Source organism: Chaetura pelagica, unplaced genomic scaffold (genome assembly GCF_000747805.2).
Source record: "Chaetura pelagica isolate M959 unplaced genomic scaffold, ChaPel_1.0 scaffold911, whole genome shotgun sequence".
NCBI classification, from domain to species: Eukaryota; Metazoa; Chordata; class Aves; order Apodiformes; family Apodidae; genus Chaetura; species Chaetura pelagica.
The window spans coordinates 265,060-278,902 of record NW_009952354.1 but is presented as its reverse complement, the minus strand read 5'-3'; the positions used below and the strand labels follow the sequence as shown (position 1 = coordinate 278,902).

Sequence of the window (13,843 nt, the reverse complement as noted above, 5' to 3'; positions counted from 1 at the left end):
GGGACCGGGAGGGGGGGGGGGGACGGGCCCGGCCCCGCCAGGCCCCGCCTCGGGCCTGCCCCGCTGGGAAACGCCTCGGGAAGGCCCAATAACGCGGTTCTTTGGTGTTAAGAGGCGAAGTGTAGCGGTGGTTTCGCCTTCTGGTGTTGGAAGCGCAGTGTGGGGTTTGGTTTATGTATGTGTCTGTCTATCCTACTGTTGGAAATACGTAGTTGGTTTGAGGTGCGTGAGGTGTCAGACACCAGGAGGGGTTTAAATCTATAGTTTGTTTGGGATAAGTGAGGTATCTGGCACCTGGAGGGGTTTAAACATATAGTTTGAGATAAGTGAGGTCTCTGCACATTCTAAGGACACCAAGAGTGGTTTAAATACAGAGTTCGTTTGAGATACGTGAGGTATCTGATACCTGGAGTGGTTTAAATATATAGGTTTTTTGGGGATAAGTGAAGTATCTGACACCAGGAGTGGTTTAAATATATAGTTCCTTTGGGATAAGTGAGGTATTTCACACCTGGAGGGGTTTAAACATATAGTTTGGGATAAGCGAGGTCTCTGCACATTCTAAGGACACCAGGAGGGGTTTAAATACAGAGTTTGTTTGGGAAAAGTGAGATCTCTGACACCAGGAGGGGTTTATATATATAGTTTCTTTGGGATAAGTGAGGTATCTGGCACCTGGAGGGGTTTAAATCTATAGTTTGTTTGGGATAAGTGAGGTATCTGCACGTTCTAAGGACACCAGAAGGGGTTTAAATACATCATTTGTTTGAGATAAGTGAGATATCAGACACCAGGAGGGGTTTATATGTATAGTTTGTTTGAGATACATGAGGTATCTGATACCTGGAGTGGTTTAAATATATAGGTTTTTTGGGATAAGTGAGGTCTCTGCACATTCTAAGGACACCAAGAGTGGTTTAAATACAGAGTTCGTTTGAGATACGTGAGGTATCTGATACCTGGAGTGGTTTAAATATATAGGTTTTTTGGGGATAAGTGAAGTATCTGACACCAGGAGTGGTTTAAATATATAGTTCCTTTGGGATAAGTGAGGTATTTCACACCTGGAGGGGTTTAAACATATAGTTTGGGATAAGCGAGGTCTCTGCACATTCTAAGGACACCAAGAGTGGTTTAAATACAGAGTTCGTTTGAGATACGTGAGGTATCTGATACCTGGAGTGGTTTAAATATATAGGTTTTTTGGGGATAAGTGAAGTATCTGACACCAGGAGTGGTTTAAATATATAGTTCCTTTGGGATAAGTGAGGTATTTCACACCTGGAGGGGTTTAAACATATAGTTTGGGATAAGCGAGGTCTCTGCACATTCTAAGGACACCAGGAGGGGTTTAAATACAGAGTTTGTTTGGGAAAAGTGAGATCTCTGACACCAGGAGGGGTTTATATATATAGTTTCTTTGGGATAAGTGAGGTATCTGGCACCTGGAGGGGTTTAAATCTATAGTTTGTTTGGGATAAGTGAGGTATCTGCACGTTCTAAGGACACCAGGAGGGGTTTAAATACATCATTTGTTTGAGATAAGTGAGATATCAGACACCAGGAGGGGTTTATATGTATAGTTTGTTTGAGATACATGAGGTATCTGATACCTGGAGTGGTTTAAATATATAGGTTTTTTGGGATAAGTGAGGTCTCTGCACATTCTAAGGACACCAAGAGTGGTTTAAATACATTGTTTGAGATACATGAGGTATCAGACAGGTACAAGTGCAGAGAGGCACAGTCAGTGCCCAGCAAAGGACACCCTACAATAATCAGGCCTTGGAGGAAGCAAATCATCAAGGTTTTGAGGGTTTCTGATCTGAATCACCCCCTTGGCAGAAGAGACGAGGTCTGTGCGGGTACCTGGGCCTGAGGGATGCAGGAGGTGAGAGAAAAGAGCCCAAAGCTGGAAGGCTGGGGGCTGAACCAGCCTGGGGCAGCTGGAGCTGTAGGGCTTGTGCTGCTGTGTTCTTTAGGTGAACGTAGCTCGTTATCATGTCACTATAATATTGACATCACCAGGTCAAAAAGGCCCCTGCCCGGGTGAAGGCCCCTCCCCTGAGCACACACGGCACAGACAGAGCTGTGACCACCTTAGAACTGGGTGTGAATCACTGACCACTCCCCGCGAGGAGGATGGACTGGGAAGCTGCTGCTGGGTGGTTTTGTGTACAAACATCTGGTGGTAAATCTCACCTGTGTGTGTGGTTGTGGGGAGGCACCAGGCACCCAGCTGGGAGCAAACCTGCCATGAAGAGCAAGGGCTCCTTCCCAACCGTCGTCACTTTGTCTGTGCTTTGGGAGCGATTTGAAAATGGTAATAAAACCAACCAGTGATGCTTGTTCCCAAGGACCATGGCAGCCATTTCACCTTCTCTGGGGTGAGTGTGTGTCTGTCTCTGTGTGGAACTCTGTGTGTGTCTCTGCGTGTGTCTGTGTGTGTGTAACTAACTGTGTGTGTATCTGCGTGTCTCTGTGTGTATAACTGTGTGTAACTCTGTGTGTGTGTGTGTATCTGCGTGTCTCTGTGTGTGTGTGTAACTCTGTGTGTGTATCTGCGTGTCTCTGTGTTTAACTGTGTGTGTGCCTGTGTGTGTTTCTGTGTCTGTCTCTCTGTGTGTAACTGTGTGTGTGTGTCTGTTAGTGCCTGCCTCTCTGTGTCTCTGTGTGTGTAACTCTGTGTGTGTCTGTCTCTCTCTGTGTCTCTGTGTGTAACTGTGTGTCTCTCTGTGTGTATCTGTTTCAGTCTGTGTCAGTGTGTGTGTCTGTTTCAGTCTGTGTGTGTCTCTGTGTGTGTCAGTCTCAGTCTGTGTGTGTCTCTGTGTGTGCCTTTGTGTGTGTGTCTGTGTGTCTCTGCGTTTGTGTCCGTGCGTGTCTCTGTGTGTGTGTGTCTGTGTGTGTGTCTGTGTCCCCACCTCCGTTCTGACAGGAGGACAATGAGGCCCTGAGGAGCTGCTGGGGCTGAAGGAAACGGGCTCGTGTTTCCTCCTGCCGGCCCTTCCCTGGCTCCCAGACCATGGGCACGTCTGCGGAGGACGAGCGCACCGCCAGCCCCAGAGGTAACGGGGACAGGGGGCTGGGGGGCTCCCCTCAGCCCTTTTCCCCTGTGCTTTGTGCTCCCGGGGGGTGGAAGCCTGGCTGTGCTTTGTGGTGGGGGTAACTGCTGGTCCTCCGAGCCGCCCGCCGCTGCAGGCGGGTCCCCCCGCAGAGCTGGGACAGAGGGTGGCACTGGGTGACATCCCCGTGGGGACCCCCAGGCTGGGGATGGAGCCAAGGGGCAAGGATGAAACCAGGAGCTGGGGAGAGGGGCTGTGACAGCTGGGGATGGGGTCTGGAGTGCCATGAGTGTGCTGGTGCTCAGCCCTCTGCTCCAGCCCCTGTGCCGAGGGGGACGCCAGAACCCCCCCACAGCTGCTTTTGGGAGACCAGGAGCCTCCCATCCCCACCTCTGCTGCCCTGCCAGAGCTGCTGTCCCTGCTGCTGACTCACTGCTGAAGCCCCAGCCCTGCCCGGGGCTGCCCAGGTGCCATCAGACCAACCCCCCCCCAGACCACCCCATGCTGGGTTTGGAGGCAGCGATGGGGACACGGGCTCAGCCCAGGGGACAGTCCCCGCTGCCAGGCTGGGTGGCAGCTCCTCAGGGCTGCCACTGCCCCTGTGACAACCCCTGGCTGTGGCAGCAGCACCTTGGGGGGTGGGGGCCTCTCATGGAAGGACCCCCTTGCTGTCCTGCTTCCCACGTCTGGGTGTGCTTGGACATCCGTCCATCCATCCATCCACAGCTTCCTGCCGCAGGCCCAGGGGCCCTTCCTGCCCTGCCAGGAGAGGCTCCCTTGTGCTCCTTAACCCCTTGGCTTCGTCCCCAGACCAGGAATGGCCGGAAGCGGAGAAGGCTGAGAAACTGGCCAGAGGAGCTGCTCTGAAATGGGCTTCAGGGGTGTTTTACCGCCCGGAGAACCTGGAGGGGCTGGGGCAGTACCGGAGCAGAGAGACACAGAGGAACAGCTCCATCCAGTCCCGCCTGAAGGTGGGTGTTTCCCACAGCCCCTGGGCACCCTCAGCCTCCCCCAGGCAGCCATCCCAGCCGGGGACCCCTCTTCTGCCTCATGGCATCTTTTTTTTTGTCCTCCTGCTGGCAAGTTCTTGTCCTTTGGCTGGCACCTTGTGGGAGAAATGCAAGTGTTTGGGAGAAAAGAGGTGGTAAAGTCCCTCAGCATCTCCTGGCTTCCCCTGGGCACTGGCTGAGGTGTTCAAATGAGTCTGCTGTGACCCCATCACCATCCTGTCCCCACACCAAAGGCTTCCTCCTGGCTGGGAGGGGACAAAGAACTCCAGTCTTCCCCTCCTCATAGGAGAAAAAATTCCCTGCTCAGGGTAACCCTTTTTGCATAATCCAAGGAACATTAAACCTCAGGATCCCATCAGTCTGAGCACCACAACCTTCTCCTGATTGCTTTGGAGATGGTTTCTCCTGCCTCGAATGGGGCTGAATTGTCCAGGAGTCAACTTTTTTGAAGTGCTGTGGCCTCAGAGAAAATGACTGGCTTCTGGTGATGCTGGGTGAAAGCCCTTCTTGGTACCAGGAGCCAGGAGGTAAACGGGCAGAGCATGGAGGTGTGGAAGCCACACAGGGGCCCTCTGGCCTGCAAATATTTTGCAGGAGCAAAGTAGTCTTTTAAAACTGAAAGGTGACATCTGGTTACTGCTCACCCTGCTGCCTTGGTCACCCCAAAATGATGCCCTTCTTCCACCTCCTGCACAGCAGCCATCACCACCCACCCCATAAATAGTCACCGTGACTCAGTTTACCCAGAGGAGGGGGGGAAGTGGGTGTGAAATGAACCATTCAGGTTTCCTGAAGCTGGGTGTGCTCGGGTCTGGTGGGATGGGGTCATCATGGAAGGTCTGGGAGGTGGCATGGCACGATGGGAGAGGCAGATGTGCCCTTGTGGGGCTGCGTGGGAAACGGTTCCTCTTCTTCCCCACCCGAGTCTAAACAAAACACCTGCTGGGAGGGAGGGCAAGGCTGGGCTGAGCAGCGCGCGGCTCCTCCAGCCTCGGGGAGCTTCTCCACTGCCCTCCCTCTTTTCTTCTGCTCCCCAGTCCACCGTGCAGTCCTACCTGGAGGGGGTGAGCCTGGGTCTGGAGCAGCTGCGCGGGGCGGCGCGGGAGGCGCGGAGTGTGTGCCGGGAGCTGGGGGCCGCGCGCTGGGCCCTGCTGGACTGCGCTGAGCACGGGCAGCACCTGCGGCCGCTGCGGGCACTGGGAGCCCAGCACCTGCAGCTGGCCTCGGTGGTCCAGCTGCTGCCCCAGCTCTTCTCGGGTAAGGCCTGGGTTTGGACTGGAAGGCACTTTGGGGAGCTCTCCGGTCCCAACCCCTCAGGCTCCAGGCAGGGCTGGGGGCAAAGCTCGAGCGGGTCGCTCCGGCTTTGCCGGTTGGGTTTGGAAAGTCTCCAGGGATGGAGGTGCCACCACCTCCCCAGGGCTTGGTCTGGCACGGTGCTCCCAGAGCCCCAGATCTCAGACCCTTCTCCTCACCATCTCCCTGCTAACCTGTGCCCATGACCTCAGTGCCAACCTCCTTCACGCCCCACACCCAACTGTGGCATCTCTCCTCCCTCTCCCACAGTCCAGGAGGTTTGTTCCCATACCCTGCAGCTGCTCCGTGGGCAGCAGCTCCTGGAGGCCCACGCAGAGCTCATGATGCTGGAGCACCTCCGGGATGACATCCTCTCCCAGCTGCACCTCCGTGGGCTCTCCAGTGCCCAGGCAACAGTGCTCTCCTACTTCAGTGGCCTGCAGGAGCTCAACAAGAGCCTGGCCAAGCAGCTGTGGGACATCGTGGGCAGCAGCTTGAGGCTGGTGCGTGAGGACCCAGTTCTCTTTGTCACCGCTGTCAGGATCATCGAGCGGGAGGAGAAAATAGACAATGCTCTGCTCCTGGAGGCCTCCTTCCTGCCCCCCAGCCGCCCCAAGGCCTGGAGGCAGAAGTTTTACCACGTCCTTCAGGAGACCATCACAGGATCCCTGTTCCATGCCCCTCACGTGGACGCTGAGGGGCCAGGGCTGGCCAGGCACCTGGCAGCGCTGCAGAAGGACATCGTGTCCCAGCTGCGTGTGGTGAAGGATCTGATGGTCCAGTGTGTCCCAGCTCACTATGACATCCTCAACGTCTGCACTGCTACCTACCACCAGACCCTCAGCAGCCACCTCCAGGACATCCTTCGAGAGAACCTGGACAAACAGGGGCTCTTCCTCCTCCTTGAGTGGGCTCTTCATGTCTATCACAGGTCAGCACCACCCCCAGCACCAACCAAGCAGGGGAGGTTGTGGAGAAGAGTCATGTTGTCCACCAGCACATGGGTGGGTTGGGAGAGTGGCTGTGGCTGCCTGGGGATGACCACTGAGAGGACAAAGGAAGAGGTAGGAACTGCTGGCAAACACAGGTCTTCCCAGCTCTGTCCCACCTCTGCCCTTCAGCTCAGAGATGATGGGTCACCCTGACCTTCTCCCAGAAGTCGATGTTTCTTCTCTGGGTCCCTTGATGTCCCCTGAGCTTGTGGATCAGACAGAGAGGAAATACGTGGTGAAAGTCAAGGTGAGTGGGTGGGACAGTGCACGTGCAATGGGGACCCAGTGACCACCACTGAGCCAGCACCTGCTGTGACAGCAGCAGAAGACCATAAGGCTGTGGAACAAGGCCCAGGACTCACTGCTGCGTTACATGCTGGGTCTCAAGGGAGTTGGTACCTGACTTCTTGGTGGATGTCCATCCACAGGCTAGTGTGCTTGAGTGGATGCAGAGGACCTTGGAGGTGGAGTTCAAGGAGTGGTTCAGGGAAGAGGAACCTGAGACAGACCATCAGGGTTTCTTCCAGTCAGCCCTGCCTGTCATTGTCATGCAGGTGGGTCCCCAGCACCACAGGTGCTGCTGGGGCACAGCCATGCTGAGAGTCCCCAAAAGGGGGCCATGGCCTGCAGTACCCCCACAATTCACCTCCACTCTCCCTCTGCAGATGCTGAATGAGAACATCCAGGTGGCCTCCTTGATCACTGAGTCTCTGCAGCAGAAGGTCTACAACATGGCCATGGAGGAGCTGGAGGCATTTCTGGGCCGGTCAGTGGAGCCCCTCGCACCCCTGCCCATCCTCCCAGGCCCTGGGTCCCATGGTCAAGCCCCACAGGCTGATGGTGGAGACCTGCCATGGGTCACCCAGTGCTCATCCAGCTCACAGAAGGGTCAGCAGCTCCTCTAGCTATGGGGCTACTGTCTCAGCTCCCAGGGCTTGCTGCCCTCAGGCACTGAGCTCTGCCTTTCTGAGGGCTCCAGAATGAGCCCCACTGTCCCACCCTTCCCAACAACTCTCCACTGCTGGCCAAAAGAAAGAGCCAAGAGAACTGGGGGGGCTTTCAGAGGTCCATGGAGCTCCAGTTCCCTGTGCTGGGATGTCCCTCAGGGTGCCTCTCTGCCTTGCAGGCTGCGGGACGCGCTGGGGCGCTGCGGGAAGGAGCGCCAGAAGGACCGGGCGCTGCCCAAGCACTACACCTCCTACCTGCTGGCCATGCTCAACAACACCCTGGCCCTCAGGTAACACACACCAGCACCTCAGAGCTCTTGTGGAAACTCCACAGCCCACGATGGAGCCACGTCCTCCCCATCCCCTGGGGACTGGTGTCACACTTAGAGAGTCATGGAATGGATTGGGTTGTAAGGGACCTTAAAGCTCATCCAGTCCCACCCCCCTGCATGGGCACGGACACCTCCCACCAGCCCAGGTTGCTCCAAGCCCCATCCAACCTGCCCTTCAACACTGCCAGGGATGGGGCAGCCACAGCTTCCCTGGGCAACCTGGGCCAGGCTCTCACCACCTTCATGGTGAAGAATTTCCTCCTCATCTCACACCTTCCCAGACTGCCTGTCCTCTCTTCTCTCTCCCAGCTCCTCTGTCTCCTCCCTGCACCCCGACTCTGCCCACAGAGAAGTCCCTGCATCCCTCCAGGCTGCCCTAGACAGGACTGAGAAGAAGGCCTGCCAGCTGCTGCTGGAGGAACTGCTCCTGGACCTGCAGGTAGGTTTCTCCAGAGCTCCAACAAACTCCAGCAAGAAGAGCCCTCCTGCTGCCCGCCCTGGGCACGGGTGTGTTCCTGCCCAGGGTCCCCACCAGGCACCCATGGCTCCGCTATCACCCTGCAGACATCTCTGCCAGCCTGGCCTCCAGGCTGTGATAACCCCCTGGAGATCAGACTGTGCCCTGTCACCAGCCAACACCACCACTATCACTGGGGCAGGTGGCCTGTGGCCTCCAAATCACAAGCCAACAGAGCCCAGGAGCCACAGCCCACCCCCCGGGCCACCTCCTGCTCCTTTTTATGGCTACAATCCAAGAGGAGAGAGGCCAGGGCCATGGGGAGGATACAAGCCCACGTGTGAGTGCCCCAGGGTTTCCTGCCAGAAGAGTCAAATTTAGCTTTCCTGGAATCTGGAGGGAAACTCAGGAATCATGAATTGTCGTTGCTATTTGGGGATGGGGCGCCAGGAAAACAAAAGAGCAGCTGAAGGTCCAAAGCCCTGGCAGGCTGGGAGTGGCTGCAGGAGACAGGCAGGGGCAGCAGGGCAGGAGGAGGTCAAAGCATGGGTGGTGTCTGGAGGAGGGGAGAGGAGTGGGAATGAAAACTGAAGCCACAGCAGGACGGGTGTGTGAAGAGCACGGGTCTGGGGCTGCCCACCATGGGGCATCATGGCCTAGAGAAACCCCAGAGTGGGGCTCTCTGGGTGCCAGGGAGGAGGGGCCCCAGATGTGTTTCATAGAGTCACAGAACCATCTTGGTTGGAAAAGACCCCCTAAGATCCCCCAAGTCCCACCCTTCCCCCAGCCCTGCCAAGGCCACCACTGCCTCATGTCCCTCAGCACCATCTCCAGGGCTTTGAAACCCCTCCAGGGATGGGGCCCCCCCCCCGGCCGTGGGCAGCCTGGGCCAGGGCCTGACAGCCCTTTGGGGGAAGTAAATGTTCCCTAATGTCCAATCTATAGGGTCATTTTGGTTGGAAAAGGACCTTTAAGATATCATGGAAACAGTCACACTGGTTTCAAGATGCATTTACCAATGAACTCACCCCATCCCCTGCAGAAGGGCAGCCCTGGTTTAACCAGAGCAGCTCCCAGCATTCCCTACAGAAACACAGGGTGGTGGGGGTGGGAAGGGACCTCTGGAGAACATCTAGTCCAAACCCTGCTAGAGCAGGATCATCTACAGTAGATCCCCCAGGAACACATCCAGGCAGGTCTGGGATGTCTCCAGGGATGGAGACTCCAGCACCTCCCTGGGCAGCCTGTCCCAGGGCTCTTTCACCCTCACAGGAAAGAAGTATTTTCTCATATTCAGGTTCAACCTCCTGTGCTCCAGTTTGTGCCCATTGCCCCTTGTCCTGTCACTGGACACCCCTGAGAAGAGTCTGGCCCATCCTCCTGACACCCCCTGCAGATACTGATCAGCACTGATCAGACCCCCCCTCAGCCTCCTCCTCTCCAGCTGAACAGCCCCAGCTCTCCCAGCCTTTCCTCACAGGCAGATGCTCCAGTTCCCTCAGCATCTCAGTGCCCTGGGCTGAACTCTCTCCAGGAGCTCCTTGTCCTTCATGAACTGGGGAGCCCAGACCTGCACACAGGGCTTCAGAGGAGGCCTCACCAGGCAGAGCAGAGGGGCACAACCTCCCTGACCTGCTGGCCACACTGTTCTTGTTCCCCCCCAGGAGGTCATTGACCTTAGCTGAGGGCCATGAGGACCTGCAGACCACTCTTCTCTTTTTCATGGTGACCCTGGGCTGGCAGTGGGGGCTTGACAAGGCAAAGGGGACAAAGCAGGGCCTGGGGGGTGTTGTGTCACCTGCAGCAGGTGGCAGGGCACCCAGTGCTGCTCCTCTTGGTCCTTCCAGCCCCTCTGCCTGCAGCTGCCTTCCCGCAAGTGGCTCTCGGGGTCCCAGCTGGTCAGCAACATGTGTGAGGTGATTGACAAGTACACCAAGGACTTCTCCCACCTCAGGAAACCCGTCTTCACTGTATGTTTGGGGCAGGAGGACCTTTGGGTGGCTCCTTGTCTGCCGGGCATGGAGGTTGGGTGGGTTGGGTGCCCTGCTGGGGTGCAGGATGCAGGGAGCTTGGTCACTGCTGGGTTTGCTGGAGAGGCTGCAACTTTTGGAGCAGCCTGAGGGCACCATCAGGCACAGATGTTCAGGGTTTCCCCCAAATTCAGCTACTTTCTCTGTCCCTCCAGCCCGGGCACTTTGCAGAAGGTTGTCCCCATGGCTTGGTGGTGTATCCAGCCCCTTTCCCACCCCAGGCAGTTGTGCAGTGGCAGCTCAGGAACCACCCATGTCCTGGGCTGGATCAAAAGAAGTGTGGGGCTGGGGAGGGATTCCGCCCTCTGCTCTCATGAGACCCCACCTGGAACTGTGTCCAGTTCTGGAGCCCCCAACGTAAGAAGGTCATGGAGCTCCTAGAGAGACTCCAGAGGAGGCCACAGAGATGATCCTTGAGCTGGAGCAGCTCTGCTCTGGAGCCAGGCTGGGAGAGTTGGGGTGTTCAGCCTGGAGAAGAGAAGGCTCCAGGGAGACCTTAGAGCAGCTTCCAGTGCCTGAAGGGGCTCCAGGAAAGCTGGGGAGGGACTTGGGACAAGGGCAGGGAATGAGAGGACAAGGGGGAATGGATGACAACTGGAAGAGGGGAGATTGAGGTGAGACATGAGGAGGGAATTGTGGAGTGTGAGGGTGGTGAGAGCCTGGCCCAGGTTGCCCAGGGAAGCTGTGGCTGCCCCATCCCTGGCAGTGTTGAAGAGCAGGTTGGATGGGGCTTGGAGCAACCTGGGCTGGTGGGAGGTGTCCGTGCCCATGCAGGGGGTTGGGACTGGATGATCTTTAAGGTCCCTTCCAACCCAAACCAGTCTGGGATCCCATGATTCTATGCAACACCCAGCACTAACAGCTCCCTCCTGCCCAGGTCCTGCTGATGGAGACCGAGCTCCTGGTGACCAGCCAGTACCTCCGGGCCCTCATGCAGAAGAGGCTGGTGTGCAGGAGCGCGGAGGAGCGGGGGCAGCTGTGCCAGCGCCTGCTGCAGGACGCCACGCAGCTGCGGGAACTCTTCTGTGGCCTGGTGAGCCCTGCCCATGGGTGCCTGGGGACACGGGGGGGCAGGACCACACAGCCAGGAGCTCCTCATTCACCTCCAGCACCTCCCTGCTCCCTTCTAGCCCACAGCTTTGGGGGTGGAGGGGGGGTTCATCAGCCCACCAATGAGATGAGGCTGTTACATATTGAAGGTCAAGATGAGAGTCCAGAGGAGGCCATGGAGATGATGGGAACAGCTCTGGAGCCAGGCTGGGAGAGTTGGGGTGTTCAGCCTGGAGAAGTGAAGGCTCCAGGGAGACCTTAGAGCAGCTTCCAGTGCCTGAAGGGGCTCCAGGAAAGCTGGGGAGGGACCTGGGACAAAGGCAGGGAGGGAGAGGATAAGGGGCAATGGATTAAAAGTGGAAGAGGTAGATAGAGGTGAGACACGAGGAGGAAACTCTTGAGTTTGAGGCTGGTGAGAGCCTGGCCCAGGTTGCCCAGGGGAGCTGTGGCTGCCCCATCCCTGGCAGTGTTGAAGGGCAGGTTGGATGGGGCTTGGAGCAACCTGGGCTGGTGGGAGGTGTCCCTGCTCGTGCATCAGGGGGGTGGGGCTGGATGATCTTCAAGGTTCCTATCAACCCAAACCATGCAGGGTTGCATTTGGGACCTGGGGGACCTTCCACCCCACCCAGCACAGGTGTGTGAGGTTGCACAGCCTCAGCTCACCTCAGGCCAGGCTGACCCTGATCAGTGGGACACACCAAGTGGGGAGACACCAGGTCCCACGAGGGCACTGAGGAGCAGGCTGCAGGTCACCAGCCACCGTGGTGGCCTCCTCCCAGCCTTGCACGTGGCTGCTCTCCCTCCCAGGGTCTGGACAGGAGCCAGCAGAGCCTGGAGGCCATTTTTGCCCTGCGAGAGCTGATCTGCCTCAGGGACCCTGCACTGCTCAGCCTGGAGGTGCTGGGCTTCATCACCAAGTACCCTGACGTCAGGTGAGAATCACAGAACTGTTTGGGTTGGGAAACACCTTGAAGATCAAGTCCAACCATTCCCCCAGCCCTGCCAAGGCCACAACTAACCCACGTCCCTCAGCACCACATCTCCAGGGCTTTGAAATCCCTCCAGAAAAAGCCCAGCTCAGCTTTCCTGCAAAGTGGGGGAGGCTTGGAAACATTCAAGTTGGAAAAGATCTCTAAGATGCTCAAGTCCAACCATCAACCCAATGCCAGCTAAACGAGGCTGCCCAGGGGAGCCCAGGGTAATTACAGCTCCAGAGCAGAGACCTGGGCTGGTCCCCTCTCCTCCCTGAGGTTTCCTTTCCCTCCTGCCCCAGATTTGAGGGGCTCCTGCAAAGTCCCAAGGGCAAAGATGGAATGGAGAAAGCAGTTTTGTGGGGTGGTCACTTACCTGGCTTTAGTGGCCAGACCCTGGGAAACCACAAACCCAGCCCTCAGCTCAGCCCCCCAGCCCTCAGCCCCGCAACCTCCAGCTCAGCCCTCCAACCCTCAGCCCCCCAACTCCCAGCCCCCCAACCTCCAGCTCATCCCCCCAACCTTCAGCTCAGCCTCCCAACCCTCAGCTCAGCCCCCCAACCTTCAGCTCAGCCTCCCAACCCTCAGCTCAGCCCCCCAACCTTCAGCTCAGCCTCCCAACCCTCAGCTCAGCCCCCCAACCTTCAGCTCAGCCTCCCAACCCTCAGCTCAGCCCCCCAACCTTCAGCTCAGTCCCCCAACCTCCAGCTCAGCCCCTCAGCCCTCAGCCAGCCCCCCAGGCCCACAGGAGGTTGGTGGCCCCCGGCCTAGCAGCCCCCAGCCCCACCTCTCCCTGCCCAGTGATGAGCACATCTCCACCCTGCTGGATCTGCGGGGGGACGTCTCCAGGGAGGTGAGGCACGTGGTGCTGGAGATGATGCTGCAGCACCCCCAGGTCCTGCCCCAGGACTACAGGCCCATCTTCAGCACCATCTTGGTCCCTGCACCGGAGCTGCGCTTCTGCCTGGGCAAGGGCAAGTGTGCCTGACACTGCCCCACGGACCTTCCTGCCCCCCCATGGACCTGCCTGCACCCCACGGACCTCCCTGCACCACACGGACCTGCCTGGCCCCCACAGACCTGCAGACCACTCAGGACATCTATGTGGGTGGAGGTGACACGTGGGGTGGAGGTGACACGTGGCATCCCCCCCTGCACAGCACCTTCCCCCCGTGCTGGGGACAGTCTGGGGATCTCGCTGAGCTGGATGTCCCTGCCAGCACCAGCCCCAGGAGACCTGCTGAGGAGATAAGTGGTTGGCTGGGGCAGGGAGGGCTGCTCAGGTCTGGCCTGCAGGAGAACGAGGGGCCACCAGAAAAGAGCAGGAGTCTGCACAGTGGGGGTGAGCCCAGGTCTCCGTGGGGCTGGAGAGATGTTTGGGGTTCCCTGAGTATCACAGAGTCACAGAATCACAGCATGTCAGGGGTTGGAAGGGACCTCCAGAGATCATCAAGTCCAACCCCCCGGCCAGAGAGGACCAAAACCAGGGCAGGTCACTCAGAAAGGCATCCAGGCAGGGCTGGAAAGGCTCCAGAGAAGGAGACTCCACCACCTCTCTGGGCAGCCTGTCCCAGGGCTCTGTCACCCTCACAGCAAAGAAGTTCTTCCTCATGTTCAGGTGGAACTTCCTGGGCTCCAGTTTGAATCCACTGCCCCTTGTCCTGTCCCAGGGCACAAGTGACAAGAGCTTGTCCTGCCT

At 57.7% G+C, this 13,843-nt stretch overlaps 1 protein-coding gene across 1 annotated transcript; it reads left to right on the top strand.

Moving 5' to 3' along the window:
* The first annotated feature begins 3,022 nt into the window (after window positions 1–3,022).
* Window positions 3,023–13,140, top strand: EXOC3L1 (exocyst complex component 3-like 1). Its single transcript, XM_010007835.1, has 13 exons — window positions 3,023–3,065; window positions 3,873–4,033; window positions 5,110–5,329; window positions 5,636–6,296; window positions 6,487–6,604; window positions 6,786–6,911; window positions 7,023–7,123; window positions 7,484–7,594; window positions 7,946–8,075; window positions 9,941–10,063; window positions 11,001–11,156; window positions 11,981–12,105; window positions 12,946–13,140. The coding sequence occupies exons 1-13, from the start codon at window positions 3,023–3,025 to the stop codon at window positions 13,130–13,132; spliced, it is 2,262 nt and encodes a 753-aa protein (XP_010006137.1). The 3' UTR covers window positions 13,133–13,140.
* Window positions 13,141–13,843: the final 703 nt, after the last annotated feature.